Consider the following 21,383-nt stretch of genomic DNA (forward strand, 5'->3'; position numbering starts at 1 on the left):
CATCAACATGCATCAAATACATTTTATCCCCCATAATGGGAACTGGATATGGAACATATTTTAAGTAATATTTGTTCAGACCAATTGTCTGATGGTCGGCTTTCGTGACCTTATGACCCACGAGCTGGCCGATGTTTTTTGGTGCTGGCCGCACTGGTGTGGCCAGCGCTGACATTCCCGCTCCAACCGTCGCCGCTTGAACACTGCTTCTAAGCGGCGCGTTTCCTCGATCCTGAATCACCAGTTCGAGACTGGTGATGTTTGACGATACTTGGAGACCAGCTCCAGTATTCGTCCGTGGTGTATTGAGGAAACCTGGTCTGTCTTCGTCCCGAAGGCAGACAACTCAGACACGCGTGCTTGATGCATAACCTCCAGCACACGTGCTACCATTGTATACGAACTCCCCCCCTTTCCCCCTGCTTGCTCTCTGTACATTTAACCTTAAAATACAGTTGATCATATACAGATTTACAAACTGTTTTCATTACATATAATCCCTCTCTATTTTCCGTCTCCCAACATCCTGCTCCCATACGCACACGGTATGAGAGAGGGAGACAGAGAGCAGAGCAGCCATCAGCAGAGACCAGACTACAGACGACGAAGGAAGACACCGTGAGGAAAGCCACGCGCGACGCTTTACCACGAGCTATACAAACATCACGACATCAGGTGGCATCTCAATTGAGAACCCCTGGCGTCCGTACAATATTGTCGGTGACGCCGGCCCCATTCACCATCCATTGCTGGATGAAAGACAGTGGAGGATCGTCTCAAGCTCCTCATTTGGATTTCTATTGGTTTGGATTTGTTCAATCTAAAATATACTGATCTGGTTGAGAGATTGTTTAGTTTGGGATCGTAGCATGTTCAATTTTTATATTTATCCTTATTTGTTTTTAATTATGGTTTTTTTTTTCATCTTATTGTAGATATATGTAGGAATATAGCACAACCTATTTCCCTCGTCGAACTCAAGCTGTACAAATTACATCATCGCGTCCTGTTCGAACACGTAGAGTCAACCTTGGCCAAAGTACCTCCGTTCGAACTAGGGCAAAGACAAAGGCAGATACGCAATCGCGAGTACACGAGAACTAAACGAAACGATATGAACCAAACGAAAATATCATAATATTGAGTTATTTTTCCGAGTAATCTTATGTAAGCATGCAGAAATAATATTTTTCAAATCAACTTAAAGTAATACTTAGAAAACTTACCTTTTAATCTTGGACTTCAAAAGGCTAATAATTATACTGCAATAAACATGTATATAATATTATGAAAGTATCGAAAAAAAGTTTAATGCGAAATTTTGATATAAGATTATGAGATCTGTATGCACATGTAAACATATGTATATAGATGTATTATACGTACATACATATGTACTCAGTGTATTTTTACAAGTTGTGGCGGCCACAATATGTTTTGTCAACAACTCCTAATGCATTGAAACTATTAAAAGTATTCAAATGCGTCAGCGTTCCAATAATAACTGATTTCTTTGTTGGCATATTCTTCACTCTCCGACGCAGAATAATGTAAATGGCCGATTCGAAGTTGGAAAACATCCCAAAAAGTCATTAATTATAATTGAAGTTGGAAATTTAAAATAAATCAAAGTGAAATATGAAAACAATAATAATCATTAATTGATTGATAATTGTCCACAAACAAATAAATTGGATCTAACCAAACATGAATTAAGCTATGTAAATGTTTAAGGAATATATCTAGTATCAAAAATTCAATTAATCAAAAAAAAGTTTTTTAAAAACATATGTACCTCTTGTATAATTTGTATATAAAATTATTATTTTGAATAAAAACACCAATATTTTTTTTTTACTACCGCCATCTATGTATAAAATTAATGACTACCAACTGTCACCGAGATTAAAAATCTTCGTACCTGAAATGCTTCTTATACGATATTTTATCTCTATCGTAATGGCGGAGGCTCCATGTACTTATATTGATGACCAAAATGAGCAAAATGGCAAAGTATGAAAACGACCGGATAAGAGGCAAACTTTTTCCTGAATTGTAATCGTAAGTGAAACGTAAAGGAGGTATGAAATATGTAAAAACAATATTCGCTAAACACACATACCAATTATGAGAAGCAAGCATATGCATTTTATTCGATATTATGATATTTTACATATATTGAGGACTTGAAAACTTTTCCATGTGGGTAGTAGCTAAGTCAATTATCAATTCCTTTCCAAAACCACCTATTGATGTATCATCCAGCAAAACGCCAATACCAATATAAAATGTAATACTACAGTAATATGCATGCGGTGGATAAGAACAATGTAATATTTATTAAAATTCTTTACTTTTTCATCACCAATTTATTAGTAACACATTAATATGGATATATAAATTAATAAATAATATATTTTGTGTACAGATATATATATATATATATATATATATATATATATATATATATATATATATATATATATATATATATATATATATATATATATATATATATATATGTGTATATACAGAAAATAGTAAATATGTATGCATACATACATACTTATATTAATTTCACTCACATTTTTACACGTATAACAATTTTACAAATACAATTGATTATGAAAATACACCAACAACTTTATATAGTAGTACTACACACACACATGTATTATTGACATACAATTTTATGAAATACGAGTAACAAGTGGAATCAAAATGAATTCCTTTCCCATTATATTGACTTACATATATAATTTAATATTAGACTAGATTTTGTTGAATTAAAAAAAAATAAATAATTATAACGACATTCCTAAAATCACAGATAAATTGGATAAATAAAACATAAAATTTGATTCATAGTACACCTTATATATAAAATATGTTCATAGGTAGATAAATTTGAATATACTAACACCGTAAATACATACATAGTATATATACAATTTCAAAACTGTCTACGATTTTTTTTTAATAACACATTACACTTACAATTATATTTTTACAACATTTTTCTGTTTTATAATTAGCATTACCAAAGTATAAAAGTATCAACAAACACCGACGTAAGTCGTAAGCTCGTTTCATGTTGTTGAAGCTCATATTTTGGTCGCATTGTAAGAAAGTATTTCAATACATCAATTTAGAGTAAATGTTAAACATAAACCACATATACCACGTGAATATCTTTATTAGATGATATACATATGTATGTACACAAATTTACTTACATTGTAGAATTAAATATACAGTGCGTATTCTATGTAACTACATAAATATATATGTACGGTATACAAGTAATATATATATATTAAGTTGATTAAAACAATCCTTCAGCTTGTTTCATGTTTGTAATTATGTATGTATGTATATGAATACTAGAAGTTTATATGAATGTGAATATGAAAGTGTTATTATACATATATATTATGAATAAAAAAATAAATTTTAAAATTTCATTTGGAGGTAGTGTAATTGAACTAAATTTTTTAAAATGTTAAAATCATTTTATAAATTGTCAAGTTTGCCACTATATTAACAAAAAAAAAAATTTACTAACAGATTGCATTTTTTGATGTAATTAACATTAAAATGAATATTTAGTTTAAAGGCTTTGTTTGTACACGTATTCGACTTGAGTGCCATGTATCAACATCCACATATACCCTATTTTATATATAATTTATGCACATGCATATACATATATGCATAAGCGTTTCCATAGTCATGATTTTGATAGTATCCATAGTCATGAAAGAAAAATAAAATAAATAGCTAAATTTGACAAAAAATATTTATCTATATACAATTTCATGTAAATAAAATAATTCACTTTAAGTTCGAGGAAATTTCAGTACCATAAAAAGGAATAGAATATCTTTCAGTACGCCAGCACATACATATAGATATTGTGTATTAATCAAAATTAATAGCGACTCGTGAACTATAGGTAGCAATCAGCATTTGTTGTACCAGGTCCGAGAGCCACTGGCCGTGGTCACTTGGTGGTGTTATGCAGCATCAGTTGCACTCTTTTGCCGCTGCTCTCTGAGCCCTTCCTTTCATGGAGTGTATTTTTATGAACCTGGTGTTTAGTTCCATTAATTATCGCTTGCTGGAAAGACAATACACCAAATTAGAGAATTCTATTGACCACTGTTAAAAATTACAAATTCGTACATTCAAAACTGCAAGAATTCATTTATATCAGAAATTATCGAAATTTAAAGTGATATTGAAAAATAAAACTAAAAATAGAATAATCAAAATATTTAAAATTTTAATTACTTCATTGCTTTATATTTAATTACCACTGAGCCAGCAGTATGGCTCGATCCCGTGCTAATCTTTAATACTGCTGGTCAGATTTCGATATTTGTGACTCCTCTTTTCGCCAATTTCGATATTTGAGTCGATCGTTTCCTATAAGGGTTTGCCAATTTATCTGATTTCATTGTTGAAATAGTTCCTCCATCAAATTGGCAAAAATCATTCTACCCACTATACAAATATCTGAATTAGATTTATGTACAATATGTAAAAATTTATGTACAAGTCTAAATCCATAGATTTATCTATGGATTAACTAATTGTTAATTTCGTGTTCTACAGGCTATCGAAATACAGCGATTTATGTAATAAAAATGCTGCAATGTTTGTAATTAATTGTCTAGGAAGGCGCATTGGGATTTGCCTGCTAGGCCTTCCTGGTATATACATATCTATGTAAACATAAAATAAAATAAAAATATGTATTTTGATATTAAATGAAAAATACAAATAATAATTTTTAAGGAAAAGAATTATTGTAATATTAAAAATGAAGTTAGACAGTGTACATTTTAGGAGTTTAGTAATTACTCAAGTATTTTGAAGATTATCATGCACAAGGAAGGATATGGTCACTGAGAGATTTGAATTTTTTTTAGTCATCATCAAAAGCAAACCAATTTTATCAGCAACTTGGAACGAAAGAATGGGGATTTATTACAAAGGAAAATTTATTACATTTCGAAAATTAAGTTCCATTTTCATAGTAAACATAGTTTAAGTTTGAAGATATGTATATTGTTATTTTTTTTAATTTTATATTCAACTCATTCAGATAGAAAAGAAAGTCTCATAGTGGATGGATTTAGTGCATGCCTCTATTAAGAAAACAGGTTTTTTTTGAGGAAACGAATTCAGTATAAAAATGGTAGGTTTAGTAAGATAAACTTCAACACTTGTTTTTCAATACTGAAATACAGAATAGCGATTTTTTCTATGGCTTTCGACAACTAAAAGAGGATTTTATGAAAATGGAGCAGGGTGTTTCTAAAATGATAGATATGTTGTTGTCTAATTACCTTAGAAGAGTCATGTCTATCGCGTTGCAAAAGTGTGGCTCGCCTATGCCTGTCGGACGAAGTTAACATTTCACTTAAAGTAGTTGATTCTGAATGACCACGACTGTTTCCAGACCGGCCACTCCAACAACATAGCCATTTAAAAGGCGGAATTTTTCTGTCAACAAATAAACACCCTTTCAACTTATAAATAAAAAATAAATTAACACCAACCAATATAAATAATTAAAAAATAAATAAAAAAATTTATAAAAATCAACTTAAAAATAAATTACACCATGCACACCGAAGTTATTGTAACACTTCATACACAACATTTAGATATTAAAAACAAATATGTAGTTCCATGCATATGAAAACCAAGTATATATGACGGGCTGAAAACCAGACTAAAATAACAGCATATATGTACATATGAAATGCTATTATTTTAGCACTTAAACCAGCTTTTTTTAAAAATGTCACTTGTACCAGTCTGGTTTTCAGCCCGTCATATGTAGTTATGTTTAATATTTATATTGCTATTTTTGAATATTGAGAATCAGGTGCATGCAATATTCTTAATTTTATGATAAATTTATCAAAATAATAAATATTTATGTACATTCATATATATGTATGTATGTAAGTATGCATACCTATGTAAGTATGTTTTAAGAAATTATGAAAAAAATGTAATATCGACATAAGTTAATAGATGTCACTTTATATAAAACGTATTAAATTATATATAAAAATTAAATGATATATTACAATAGAACCTCCTATCCGGACTAATTGGGGATGAAGATAGTCCGGTCCGGATGATGAGAAATCCGGATAATCGAAAAAATCACAATTGAAAGGGAAAGACTTGTACATTCAATATGAATAATTTTTATGTGTCGACATTTACATATGTATAATAACATGATGAACAATATTAAATTATTCTTTATTAAGAAATTCAATTATGGATTTTTGCTTGAAGTTAGCTGTTCTTTTTTTGAAGCTGCCAAATCGCGAATACTTTTAAGACACATAAGTTGTCTCGAGTTACATTATTCTTGGCTCTCAAACCACTTCATACCACCTCCCCCCTCGCAAATTTCCTCATTGTCTTCTTCATTTTCTTCCACTGAGGTAGATATTTCTTTAATTATTTCCTCATTGTTCAAATTTTGGAATCCAGAATCGTTCGCATCGCAATTTAACCACTCGATGACATATTCTTCGTTACATTCACCACATATTGAAAGTTGTGCTATTGCTCCCGTAATGTCTCCCATATCAATCATTAATGCGTTACTGGAACATACTAATTGCCTTTTCAAAATTTTGATCCATGATTTTTTCAAATCTTTAAAGAATTGCAACTTTCTGCTGCCATCTAGCAAGAGTTTTTTAATTTATTTTCTTGTAGAAGCTGATAACGTAAACGTTTGAAAGCAATTTCAATTTAAATTCAGTAACAAAATCGTAAAATTTGTCATTGTTTTTAACAATCCTGATCAGTGCCGCAGCGAGGCTATGGCAAATGGGCAAGTGCCAAGGGCGCTCGATGTGAGGGGCGCCGAAGGCGCCCCTTGCCCACTTTTTTAATAAAACATAAAATTTGAGATTCATTCGATGAGTTTTTGAAATATCCATTTGTATATACATATGGTATTTTTAACTGGTGAGGGCTTATTGACTTTACTGAACAAAATTTAGAAAACCAAGGAATAAAACATTCTCAAAATAGTTGGAAATAGACTGTGATCGATTTCTAAATGAACTTAAATGTTTAAAATATCAATTACAAACTTTTTATGGGGGTAATGAACCCAGGAGAATGTAGTATGTAATGTAATGCCTGCAATAGTGGCTTCGGCCGAAAGTAGCTTTAATAAAAATCGATTAAAGGCTTTAGTCAAGGGCGATTATCAATATTATCAATACAAAGTGAATTAGCAAGTAATATAAATTTTGATAATATAATAACAAACTTTGCTAACGCCAAATTCACGGAAAATTCGTCTTCAGTTTTTGCTATCTGTAATAATTAATAGTTAAGTTGTTAATAATGTAATAGGTTACCGTTCGACAAATTTATGGTTTTATATAAATAAAAATTTATTTGAAACAACATTAATACAAATTAAAATAAACGACAAAAAAATAAAAACTACGAAATTTGAATTGTGTTCAAAGTGCACTGATTCCTTTTATATAATTTGATATTTATTGTGGAATTATCAATGTGGGACATTTATTATATAAAAAATAATCTTGTTTCTTTTATTAATTTTAATATATTTAAAAAAAATATGTATTATTTTAAATGAAAGAAATGTTTTAATCTAATGAATAAATAATAAGGGGCGACAAATTTGATATTTGCCAAGGGCGCCACAAACATCGCTATATTCGGATAATTGAGGTTCTATTGTATACATACATATATGTACATATGTATTTACATACATACTTACATACATACATAGCTGACTTTCAACCATAAATCATGAGGGGGTTTATTTGTCATTTAAAACATTCCAATCTGAATTATATTAACTTGAAAAATTGACTGAACCTACCTTTCCTCTTATCATTCCTTGTCATGGCGTATCTTATAAAGAAGTATGTAGTTTTAAAAGTAAAATTTTATCCATCGCTATTTTTTCAATAAGTAGAATAAGTAGTTGTTAGTGACAACATTCCATTATCTCCAAAAGTTAAATATTACATTAAAAAAAAAGCTTCCAATTGTAACTATTTGCAACATACATTTTAAGTATATATCTCTTAGTTAAATTCAAACAAATTATCGGTGATACTGCTTATATTCGATGGATAAAAATGAAATAATCAGAGCTCAACGAATAATGGATGTAATTTTACTCCTAGGTCACAGACAAAATCTCCTCTAAAATCAAAGTCAAATTAATTTGAATATTCAATTTCATCTTTGAAATGAAAATATGTCTGTGTAATTGAATGAATAACATTTATTCCACTACGAAAATTCAAGACCTCTATCCAGCACACAATGTTAACAAGGATCTCTTGACTTTAATGCTATTAACCGTTTTAAGTGGTCTTACCGGTAGATCTTCCATACAAATTATATCCGGTAAAATGTAAATGAATAGAAAACGCATACTCCCACGTAGATTGTAAATGAATCATAGAAATCCAAGTGTTTTGTCAAACACTGGGACTTGGTTCACTTTTGCTCTGTCTGTTATATGTATGTACATAGGTGTGTGCAATACAAACCTCAAACTTTTGAAAATGTGTGTGGAGAACAAGCAGTAGATAAGAGGGTTGGCCGCTGAGTTGAGAGGCGCCAAACTTTGGATGAGGGTGGCCACAGCTGCATTTGTTTGCGTGTTCGGGATGCAGCCGAAGACTTGCAGCAGGTCGAAGATCATGTACGGTGACCAGCACAGGATGAATACTGTTGAATTGGGAAATTTGCATAAATAAAATTCATTTTGACAAATCGAAAATTGAATAAGAATATTGGCAAGAGGATTTAAAGCTGGAATTGTAGTTGATTTTTTTTCTTATTTCCCCACTCTTCGCCTCCATTGGCAAAGGATGAAGATACGTTCGCCATAACAATGAGGAAGATTTCGTATGAATTCAGTGCATCCGCACGCGCGTGTATAGGGCGAATGTATTATTCATGAGGACCCTTTTTTGGCGGGTAAGTGGTCGTGACAAATTTGTAAGACATGTCCGAATATTTGCATGGCAGTAACGCGTCGTCGATCAGAGCGATGAAGAAGAACTGCCTTCTCTTTGAATATATATCCCGAGGAAATAAAAAAAAAATAACTCGCATTGTATGGACCTACAGATCTTTCACCCAAAATATAACATTTTGAGAGGATATTTGATAAAATATATAAAATAAGAGGAAATTTGAGAAAATATACACTAGTCTGAACATACATACTATTGAGTATTTTCAATTTCAACTTTTAATAAATCGAATAGTTTAAAAATTTACTTTAATAACTTGTAATTTTTTATAACATGAGAGCGTATTTTACTAGTTTTACTATGGAAATGTTGACTAGAGAGATTTGAGAGCATTGACTAAGAGCTGATTTTTAAAATAATTTGACTTTTAATAAAGACCGATATTGAGTGATTTTTATGAATACTTAACTTTTAATAAAAAAAAAAACTAATGATTGAAACATTTACTTTGAAATCAAAAATTTTTTTAAAACAAAAAGTAAATTTTTAGACCAAGTCACAAGAATGAGACATTGATATTTCGAAAGCTGAGTAAAAATTTGAATGCAAATTAAGACGATATATAAATAGTTTTAAATCATCACTTAGACATATTCCTTCCGGTGTCCCACAAGGGTCGCATTTAGGTCCCTTATTCTTTTTACTATATATTAATGATATCTCATACATCTTCAAACATTCCTTTATACTTCTTTACGCTGATGATTTAAAAATTTACAAACCAATATACACCATAGACGATTGTCATAAGATACAAGAAGATCTAGATAGATTCTCTATATATTGTTTAAATAATGATCTTTTTATTAATCTAGAAAAATGCTCTATTTTAAATTTCACTAGAAATAAGTTAATTATTACCAATCACTATCAATTAAATCATTCAATCCTTAACACGTCATCTTCTATTAAGGATCTTGGTGTAATACTCAACAATAAACTAGATTTCTCTGAACATATTTCTTTTATTACCAACAAAGCATTTAAATCTCTTGGATTCCTACTCCGCTCAACAAAACCCTTTAATGATCCTTATGTACTTAAATTACTTTATTTTTCCTTTGTAAGGTCTCACATTGAATTTGCCTCAATTATCTGGTCACCTTTTTATTTATCCCATATTAATTGTATTGAGAAAGTTCAACTTAAATTTATTAAATCCTTACGCTACCTTTTTCCTACCTATGCCCATTCTACTGTTTCCGACATTTTAAAAATCCTTTCTTTTAACAATCTTTCTGTCAGGCGACGACATACTGATGCTATATTCTTCTTTAAGCTCATAAATGGTTTCCTTGATTGTTCTGATTTACTGAATAAGGTTAATTTCAGAATCCCAGTTCGGTACTCTAGACGCGTTGCACTCTTTTCACTTGATCCTTTCAATACTAATTCCCAAAAATATTCTTATCTGCAGCGCGTTTATAGTATGTTTAACGGAGAGCTGAATGAGTTGATCTACATATTTGGTATTTCCCTACATCAATTCAGGTCGAACATCAAGAGAATCTTGACCGATTGATTCATTTCTTCTCCTCTTCTATTTTTCCAATATTTCCAATATTTTTATACTTTAGTTTAGTTATGTAATGTGCTATTTAATCATATTATAGCTTTCATTATTTTCCTTTTCATTTGTTTATTTTGTATTTACCTTTTTCATTTGTTTTATATTTGTAAATTTCAATTTCTTCTTATATTCTATTTTATAACCTTTTTCCAATATTTTAACACTATAGTTTAATTATGCAATGTTCTACATATTTTGTCATGTTATAGCCTTTATTCTTTTCTTTTTCATTTGTTTTCCTTATTTATCTTTTTCATTTTTTTTTATAATTATCTGTTATTGGACTTGGATGTTACATATATTATATATTTACTATTTGTTTTTTTATACATATCTATGTACATCCTGTTGTCTGTTGATTTTTCAATAAATAAAATAAAATAAATAACCTAATTAAGAAATCACCAATTCTCTCCGTAAAATTTTATCATGAGTATGGCAAAGTGCTCAATCTGCCATAGCGAGAAGGGGGCGAAAAGGGAAAAAAAACGATCAGAACAGTGTGGACAAATGGGACAGTGTGGACGATAGACGTCACCGTGAAGGAAGATGCAGTATTTTCAAACGTGCCTATTACGATTATTTTTCACCATGGTAATGGCGGACGTCATTTCCACTTATATTGATGACCAAACCGAGCAAAATGGCAAAGTTTGAAAACAATCGGATAAGAACTCAAACTTCGTCAGACGACAAAATCGATTCTGAACTAAGAAGAGGTTAGTAATAATAATAAAAATGTTTAAATTCTTCAGAGCATCAGTGGGCGGACAAAACGTGACAAATCAAACAATTTTACGAAAACGACGGGACGAACGCAAGGCACGCAAAAAACGGGACTGTTCCGGTCAAAATGGGACGTATGGTCACCCTAATTTTAGCCCATGATATTCGTACGCATTCATTTGCAGAATTTCGCTACATGAAAGTGGTTGATGTATATATTACGAGCTTATTTATATTTGGAAAATGTGCTACTTGATTGAAAAGACGTCTATCGTAAGAAAGAAAGGACCTTGATTGAAATATAATATCAAAGTAGAATTTTTCATTTCCTTCTATATTTGATATTTGACGCAATGAATTTTTCATAAATTATCGTTTTTGAAATTAAATTTTAGCATTTTCAGCTTTTCATCAAAAATATATATTTTTACATACTTTCACATCACTGCAGATAAATCGAAATAAAATTTTATTTTTGATCGTTAAACAATAACAACATTTACGCATTTAATATGATTTTATTTTAATGCCATAAAATGTTATTAAAACGGAATTCAATAAAATTATAGAATTTTTATAAATTGTTTTATAATTTAATTTTCCATTCGTCAAACAAAAAAGAAATCGTTTATTTTCCTGAAACTTTTTTATCTCGCTAATTTTCATTACTTTCTGTCATTCTCCTTTTTCCGTCTGGTTATAAAAGTAATCACTTATACAATATGTAAGTAGAAAGGAGCCAGGTCTGAAAGTAATTACAGTAAAGTGATATTGAAATTTGAGTCGAAAAGTTTAGATTTACATAAGTTCAGTTGTTTCTGACATGAGTATACGCAAATTGTGTGACACCGTGTCAGTAGTGTGGGGTGGGGGGAGCGACTTAAGCGAGTATATATATATATATATATATATATATATATATATATATATATATATATATATATATATATTTGAGTTCGGTCTTTCGTGTCATGCGGGGAAGACGTGCTTCTGCGTTCTTCCCGCTATTACTCGCTTAAACCCGGCTATTGCACGAAATTTAATCTAAAAACTTAACCATCTAATCACTTATTCTACTAATTGCATCCTAGTATAATTTAAGTGTAAAAATAAACAGCAAATCGGTCGTAAAAAGCGGTTTTATATCAGTTATTTCGAAAAATTTTGTGCTAATTTTTGTGTCAAATCTGAGCAAAAAAATATACGAACGAGATACATCTCCTTACCTGAATACAAAAAAAGGGTCCTTCAGTCGGTCCCACAGAAGCAATAAATCTTCCACATAATTGCTTCCAGCCAAAAATCTTTAACGAACTTTACTTAATAGAATAATAGCAAACAGAAACGGTGTTTCCCAACTGTCTATCAGTTCTTTTTTATATTTAAATTATATTAAAGTAATTCGTGTAATTTTATATTCTTTACTAAAGTTATTATTAAAATATTAAATTGCAAACCGCACTCACATATATAAATCCGTTGTCTCCAAAGAGGCGTCTCACGATAAAGATCTATAAAAAAGTAGTATAACAATTGCTAATCTATTATTATCATAACTAACTACTTTCACTTACAAAGTAACCCTGTTAAATGGCATGTAATAATTCATAAGTGATCCAAGTGATACCTAGGATGACTATCTGTCAAAGCTGACCACAGAGAAGAGTCTATGGCGGTAAGAACTCACTCCTTGAATGGAAATCTCTCTCAGGTACCGCCTTTTTCTCAACACATCTTGGATAAATGCGAGAAAAATAATATCCAAACCTCCAACAAGGTAAGAGTGACGATGGATGATAGCTTAGCTAATAGAAACCTGTATTTAGCCACGTACAATGTAAGAACGTTATCGAGTGAAGGAAGTGTGCTTGCATTAGAGAATGAATTAGAAAATATCAAATGGGATATAGTAGGACTTAGTGAAGTAAGACGAAAACAGCAAAACCAAATAATCCTAAAAAGTGGTAACTGTCTCTACTGGAGAGGGCTACCAAATGGTAGAATAGGAGGAGTAGGGTTTCTTATCAATAAGAGAATAGAAAGAAATATTATAGAAATAAGCGACATATCGGAACGTATATGCTATATAGTATTAAGAATCTCGAGCAGGTACACTTGTCAAATCTTCCAAGTGTACGCCCCCACATCTAGCCACCCAGACGAGGAAATAGAAGACTTCTACGAAAAAATACAGGACGCATACGATAATAGCCGTCACCACTTTAAAATAATCATGGGCGACTTTAACGCAAAAATAGGACAAAAGGCAAATACAGAAAGAGCAGTAGGCAATTTTGGTACCGGCCAAAGAAACGACAGAGGCGATCGCCTCATAGAATTCGCAGAACACAACAGGCTCTTTATCACTAATTCATTTTTCAGGAAAAACACCAACAATAAGTGGACTTGGGAGAGTCCTAAAGGAGACAGAAACGAGATCGATTTCATCCTAACAAATGCCCTGCACTCCGTTAAAGACGTTAGTGTTTTAAGTAAAGTAGATATAGGTAGCGATCACAGATTAGTCCGTGCCAAGATGGCCATTAATATAAATTGCGAACGAAGGAAATTAATAAAAGGATGCAGTAACTCTCCAGATTTCGCTCAACTAAGGTCTAGGAAAAAGGAATTCGAACTCGAACTTGGAAATCGATACGGGAAATTAAACCCAGAAGCAGACATCGAGGAATTGAACACTGTAATTAGTTCGGTTCTAACCTCAACAGGTAAGAAATTAGGTGGATTCAGGAAACAGATTAAATTAAGCAAAATTTCAGCGGAAACAAAAAACCTAATTAAGCATAAAAGGAATTTAGATAGGGATAATAATAAGCAAGAATACAATCTAGTAAATAAGGAAATTAAAAAGAGAATAGTCAGGGATGTCAGGGATTTTAACAGCAAGCTAATAGAAAATACCATTAAGAATAACCGTAGCCTGAAAAAGTGCAAACAGGATCTTTTCTTAGGCAAAAACCAAATGATCGCAATCAGATCAGAGAGCGGAGTAATAATTAGGAATAGAGAAGAAATCATAGACAGAGTTTACACGTTCTATGCAAAACTATACGAGAACGACAACGGCCAATTCCCCGCTCTGGAATCGACACACGGCCAAAGGGTTCCTGCAGTATTGCCTAGCGAAGTAGAGGCCGCGCTAAAAACTGCAAAGAACGGTAAAACCCCAGGGGAAGATAATATTCCCATTGACTTACTAAAATGTGGCGGCCCCCCCCTAATTAATATCTTAGCTAGGCTTTTCAGCAAATGCATCCAGAACCAAGCTATACCAGAAGGATGGAATAACGCAACTATCATTTTAATACACAAAAAAGGCGACAAAAGCGATATCAAGAACTACCGACCCATTAGTCTACTTTCAGCGGTCTACAAGCTCTTCACGAAGGTTATTACAGAAAGGCTGAAAAATATCCTCGACGAGAACCAACCTATAGAGCAGGCAGGGTTTAGGGCAAATTTCAGCACAATGGACCACCTCCAAGTAGTTGGCGAACTAATCGAGCGCGCCAACGAATATCAACGGCCATTGTGCCTAGGTTTCGTCGATTATGAGAAAGCCTTCGATACAGTTAGTCATAATGCAGTACTTAACGCTCTAAAAACACAGGGAGTGCCGGAACCCTATGTGGGACTGTTAGCTGCAATATATAAGAATGCCACAGCTTCGGTTAAAATTTTTTCAGGTACAGATAGATTTAGCATAGGAAAAGGAGTAAGACAAGGAGATACAATCTCGCCCAAGTTATTCAATGCGGTGCTTGAGGGAGTTTTCAGGAAATTGGATTGGGATACAGCCGGAGTAAGTATCAATGGTCGCTTTTTGAGTCACCTTCGGTTCGCAGACGATATAGTTTTAGTAGCTCGTGATTCAGCTGACCTACTTATCAGACTAACACAGCTGGACAGGGAAAGTAGAAAAGTAGGATTAAAAATTAACGTAGATAAGACTAAACTAATGTTCAATAGTTATTGCATGCCTGATAGCATCCCCTTAGATGATAAACCAGTAGAAGTAGTAAATAATTATTTATATTTAGGTCAAATAATTGACATGTCTGGTAGTAAAAATGAAGAGATAAAGAGACGTATGAAATTAGGGTGGAGTGCATTTGGACGGATGAATGCTGTTTTTAAATCAAAAATGCCACTCTGCCTGAAGAAAAGGATCTTTGATCAATGCGTTTTGCCAGTGATGACGTATGGATGTGAAACTTGGACACTGAACGCCAAGATGCAAAATAAAATCCAATGCACTCAAAGAAGTATGGAACGCTGTATGCTTGGCATAACGAGGAAAGACAGGAAGCGGAACACGTGGGTGAGAAATATGACAAGGGTAGTGGACATAGTGGATAGAGTGAAGAGATTGAAATGGCAATGGGCGGGTCACGTAGCTAGGAGGATGGACGAAAGGTGGACAAAAGAAGTGCTTGAATGGTACCCGAGAGAAGGCAAAAGAGTAAAAGGAAGACCGCAAGGAAGATGGGTGAACGAAATTAGGAAAATGTGCGGAATGAGATGGATGAGTGTTGCGCAAAACAGAGACGAGTGGAAGCGTGTTGGAGAGGCCTTCATCCAGCAGTGGATGGCGAATGGCTGTAAATGATGATGATGATGATATATATATATCGCACGTGATTCCATCGACTTGACATTCACACTTTCAAAAAATATTATAATAAATAGATGACCAAAATCTTACCGAAAACGATGACAAACGTCATTTTGACCGTTTTGATTTTAGCTCGAGGGATTAAGCCTCTCGAACTGGCTCTTCTAGAATCGGCATCAGGTGGTACTAAAATAAGAATGTAATTCCTCATTATTTACAATGTTAATACTCATCTAACTATCTTCAAACAATATATGTACGAGTATATATGTATGTATTTGTTAAAGTTCCACTTGAAAAGCGTACTCTGTTTGTTTCTTTTGAATTTTCTCGAACTCGATGGTGGACTGATGACGACTTCGCTCTTCGCCCATATGGTCAGAACGATGACCGTGTAACAGGCCGTTATTGTCAGGGCCGGGAACACGAACAGGGTCAAGGAAACACAGGTCATCCAGATTTGCCAGTGTTGTGGAGTGCCCAGCTCTATCCAGCACTGTGCTTGACCTTAAAAAACGAACATACATAATATGTATTATTACGTGGTAAAAGTATAGTGCTTGTTTTCGTCAATTCAATTGTATCTGTGCTTTTTTGTTATAATTTAGTAATAACCAGATGCACGCATTCGTGTATTTGCGTAGGGCATACATAGCACGGGAAAATGTGAAGTAAATAAATTAAAATGTAATTTAAAAAAAAATATGTTAAAAATTCTTCATAAATAAGCGATTGAAATATGTATGTACAGGGTCTACGTGACGAGCCGGAATGTGAAATCACCGAAAACGCAAATATCGGAAGGCAGAGATCTTAAGTCGAAAGATCAAAAAAAGGGTGCATGGTAAACGGTACATACTCACTTAATTTGCGCGAGCAGGATACAACAGGAACAAGAGGAACAAGAGGAACAGGCCTTTCCTCCCGTATTAATGTGCGCACGCAGAATACGGGAGGAAAAGCCTGTTCCTCTTGTTCCTGTTGTATCCTGCTCGCGCAAATTAAGTGAGTATGTACCGTTTACCATGCACCCTTTTTTTATCTTTCGACTTAAGATCTTTCGATTTTCGATCTTTGCCTTCTAATATTTGCGTTTTCGGTAATTTCACATTCCGGCTCGTCACGGAGACCGGTATGTACATACTCATCCGGCAGAGTTATACTAATTTTTATTTTTATTTTACATCACTTGCTCCCCCTAAATTTAGGAATAGTGTGAATTTAGAAAATAGTATGAATTTAATAAATTTTTTAAATTAAATTTTTCTAGACAATTGATTACATACATTGCAGCATTCTTTATTGAATAAATCGCTGTATTTTGAGAGGCGAAATTAACTAAATTAAGAGAACACGAAATTAACAATTAGTTAATTAATGAATTAATCCATAGAGACACATATGGATTTAGACGTGTACATAATTCTTTACATATTATATGATACATAAATCAAATTCAGATATTTGTGACATTGCGTGTAGGATGGTTTTGGTGGTTTGATGGTTTTAATTTGGTACATATGTACATACAAGTGTTCTAACAATTTATAAGCCTACCCAATTTTCTTCACACTTAATAGACGTCGATAATTATACCTATAGATATTATATTATCGGATTGTTGGCAAAATTTTATATATGTATTATATGTTGTGGACTTTAAATATGTATTTAAAATAGCACACAGTTTTTTGTATTAAATTTGGAATAACACATATATTCGTGAATGTCTTTACTTTTTGAGCGCCATGATTTCCACCGTATAATAATCGCATAAGTTACTCACTCTCATGTCAGATTTTCACTACGCGAAAAACAATACGCGTTTTCACCTATACGTCTTCTAGTACGTGACAAAAGACAGACAAATATCCCGTTATTTTTTACATCATAAATATACATACATACAACATATGTGAAAGTAAGCTGACAAATAAAAACAGCATTTTATAAATATTATATCCAGATAACTTGGATGTACCTACATATACATATATGCAGTGGCGGTTCGTGCATAGGAACTGCGGCGCTGCAGCACCCCCAGAAGAAACACAAAAAAATCCTTGTGAATGTAATTTAAATAAGAATGATTAGATATTTGACATAATCATTATTAATGAGTACATATGTCAAATATATCTAAATACAAGTTGTAAATGTGATTTTTTGGTAATTTTTCTGGGGGTGCTGCAGCGCCGCAGTTCCTATGCACGAGCCTACACTGCATATATGTATGTATGTAGTTTTCTACGTTTATTTTTAATTGGACGACCATAAAGATTTATGTATATTTGAGTTCAACAACTCAATAAAAAACATATGTTTTTTTTATTTTGAATTTCATATACTCTTAGTTGAAATAAAACATCACACAATGCCAAAAAAATCACATAATTTTCTTAGAGGATTGCGTATTTAAAACCACACGATATATTTTAACTATCATGATCACATATTTTCTATCGTATTCATATTAATATATACATATGTATATGTACATAAAGATGTAGAAAAACGTAAATATGTACGTACATACTAGCAGCATGGCTCGGTGGTTGCGTTGATACTAAGCATCGAGAGGTCGCCGGGTTCGATCCCGTGAGCTGACCGCGATTAAAAAATTTTTAGACTTAGATATTTGTGACTCCAAGTCGATTGTTTCCGGTCAGATTTGCCAATTTATCTAATTTCATTGTTGAAGCGGTTCCTCCATTAAATTGGCAAAAACCATCCTACCCACTATGTCACCACTATTTGAATATGATTTCAAAAACTGATTATCTATAACATAGATGTCTCGCTAATTTTCTTATATAAAGTATTTGTATTACGCTTATAAGTCTGGTCACAGTGACGCGTTCGAGTATTCTGTAATGTCACTGTGGCTAATATGTTAATAAATAAATACATATTATAATTTATAACATTAGATTATATCATCATTTTACCATTTTTAATTTAGGATATATCTTTTGTGACGGCTATTTTTGCCCACCGTGTTATTTAAGAGTACATGCACGTGTGAGAGATAATAAGGGCCATTAGAATGCAGTTTGAATATTGCATGAGCAATTCATTGGGTCGTTGTGCAAAATCGCACACACAAAACAGGTACATATACATACATATGTACATATATTATCAAGTTACAGGTCAAGTACTCTTTTAAACTATAATAACAAGCGTGTGATTTTTTTTATCATTTAATATTATTCGTATTATAGTTAGGATAACTATTAAAAGTGATTGATGTTGAGAATGAACCCGATACGAACGTTTCGATTCCCGATGATTTATTTGTTAATGGAAACACTTTCATTATGTATGTACATATGTATACATAAATGAAATGTATATGTACATATAATACTCACATACGCAATTCTTTATTATTATTATTTTTCACCTACATTTGAATTTAGTTATTATTTGTACCTCCTGCCCGCATAGTTCTTTATCTGATGGCTCCTATTCTGAGAGCTATCTGACTTCTTAATAAAATCGTTGTTGCCGTGTCTGAATGTGATGTTTTCCAGCTCAGTGAAAGTATGTAGGTCATCGGAGATTATTTTAATCTATTTGTCTGGTAGCCTGCACTCATCATGTGTGTTCGATTGGAATTTTGATCTTCTCTCTTCCATTTGGACCTCGTGGGGATGTTTTGTATTTACGGCTGGTTCTTATATGTATGTATGTATTTATATCTGTGCTAGCTATAGATCGAAGACATTACCCACTTTGTATTCTGTTATTTTTGTTTTTTTCCTTATGTTCGTTTTTTATGTATTATTTTATTTTATCATATTTTTCTGCTTTTGCTTTTTTCTTTTTATTTTACGTATTTTTTTTTCACATGTTTTCTTATGTAGGCCATTGTGGCGTATTAGGTTCGTTCTGTAATGCCACAATGGTCGAAAAATATACAAAAAATAAAAAAATAAATTATTCGTGCTAATTTAGCACTGCTAAATGTCTGTACGGATACACCAATTAACCGGTCTGTCACAGACTGAACGGTTCAATTACTCCGTGCTAAATATGTGTATGGCTTTCATTGATCATTCTGTTACCGGTTGTGAACGTGTATGTACATTTTTTTAAAGGTGAATTATTTATTTATTTATTTATTTATTAATAGTTTTGGACCATTGTGGCATTACAGGAAGAACCTAATGCGCCACAATGGCCTAAATTTAACAAAGATAATACAAGTAAAAAAAAACAGAAAAATTAGAAAGCAGAATAAAAAAATAATAAAAAGTAACAAAAGGAAAATAATAATACAAATAAAATAGTACATAAAATGTACAAAGGAGGAAGAAAAAGTAAAATAAATCAACAAAATATGAATAAAAATTAAAATCACAGCGAGGCCCAAATGGAAGAGAGTAGATTAAGATTTCACTCATTCATCACATTCAAATTAAGAAAGTAATGATGAGCGCAGGTGACCAGATAAATATGTTAAAATAACATCCGATAATCTACGCTCCCCAAGGTGGAAAATATCACATTCAGGGACGGCAGCAACGGTTTCATTGAGAAGTCGAATAGCTCTTGGAATAGGAGCCATTCGAAAAAGAACTGTGCGAGCAGCAGGTACAACCATCAAATGATGATGTCTACCACGCACATAATTATTAGGGACATAAAGTCCCAACTGTTCCAGCAACAACGGGCATGACGTATTACCACGCAATAGCTGGAGAACGAAACGAATTAACGAGAAGTTTCTCCGAAGTTAATTATAATATCTTATGATCACTAAAACTGAAAGGCACTATTTAATTTAAGGCTAATATGTTCATAATTTCTTTGCTTCAATATTGCTTCATTTATAGCACTTTACTTCATTGTTATTGTACAATGTTGTTTATAAGCCAGCAGCGTGGACTAGTAGTTGGTATGTATATTATGCTTTCGAGTGGAGTGATCACAGTTCGATTCCCACTAGTAGTCACGGTTGACCAGACTTGGATACTTGTGACTCCAGGTCGATCGTTTCCTATCAGAGTTTGCCAATTTTTTTGATTTTCATTGAAATGGTTCCGGTAAATTGGCATCTCCTTTCCAATCTCTTTTGCAAATTTCAAGTTATTCAGCGCCTTGAGGTTCGCCCATTTCTATATAATAAAATGCTGCTTAAAATTCTCCATAGATGTCACTGTGGATGATGTTTGTATGAATTCGCATCGTATAAATTCTTGTATTGATTGTATTGATCGCATTGTTGCGTAGGTGTGGGTGGAGGATCCAAATAAAAGGCCAAAGCATTTATTGGGTGATTTAGGAGATTAACGCACTGCCAGTGCTCCACCCAGAATGCCTTCATATGGCCTAAGTACCTGCTAAAAGAGAGGTTGCTCAC

The 21,383-nt window shown here is 32.6% G+C and overlaps 2 protein-coding genes across 2 annotated transcripts in view; one reads left to right on the forward strand and one right to left on the reverse strand.

Annotated features, from left to right (window-relative positions):
- The first annotated feature begins 257 nt into the window (after nt 1-257).
- On the forward strand, nt 258-1,865 carry LOC143916646 (uncharacterized). The gene is made up of 3 exons (XM_077437844.1): nt 258-318; nt 470-803; nt 946-1,865. Exons 1-3 carry the CDS (start codon nt 258-260, stop codon nt 1,136-1,138), a joined length of 588 nt encoding a protein of 195 aa, XP_077293970.1. The 3' UTR covers nt 1,139-1,865.
- Nucleotides 1,866-3,179: 1,314 nt separating this feature from the next.
- Nucleotides 3,180-21,383, reverse strand: part of CCAP-R (Crustacean cardioactive peptide receptor) — a 129,052-nt gene continuing 110,848 nt past the window's right edge. Inside the window, exons 7-11 of the mRNA XM_077446292.1 lie at nt 16,322-16,522; nt 16,106-16,201; nt 8,595-8,775; nt 5,355-5,511; nt 3,180-4,120 (exon numbers count right to left, since the gene is read on the reverse strand). Coding sequence (XP_077302418.1) covers nt 4,004-4,120; nt 5,355-5,511; nt 8,595-8,775; nt 16,106-16,201; nt 16,322-16,522 — 752 coding nt within the window. The 3' untranslated portion in view covers nt 3,180-4,003. The remainder of the gene's footprint in view (nt 4,121-5,354; nt 5,512-8,594; nt 8,776-16,105; nt 16,202-16,321; nt 16,523-21,383) is intronic.

Source organism: Arctopsyche grandis, chromosome 1, assembly GCF_051622035.1.
Source record: "Arctopsyche grandis isolate Sample6627 chromosome 1, ASM5162203v2, whole genome shotgun sequence".
In the NCBI taxonomy this organism is placed as follows: Eukaryota; Metazoa; Arthropoda; class Insecta; order Trichoptera; family Hydropsychidae; genus Arctopsyche; species Arctopsyche grandis.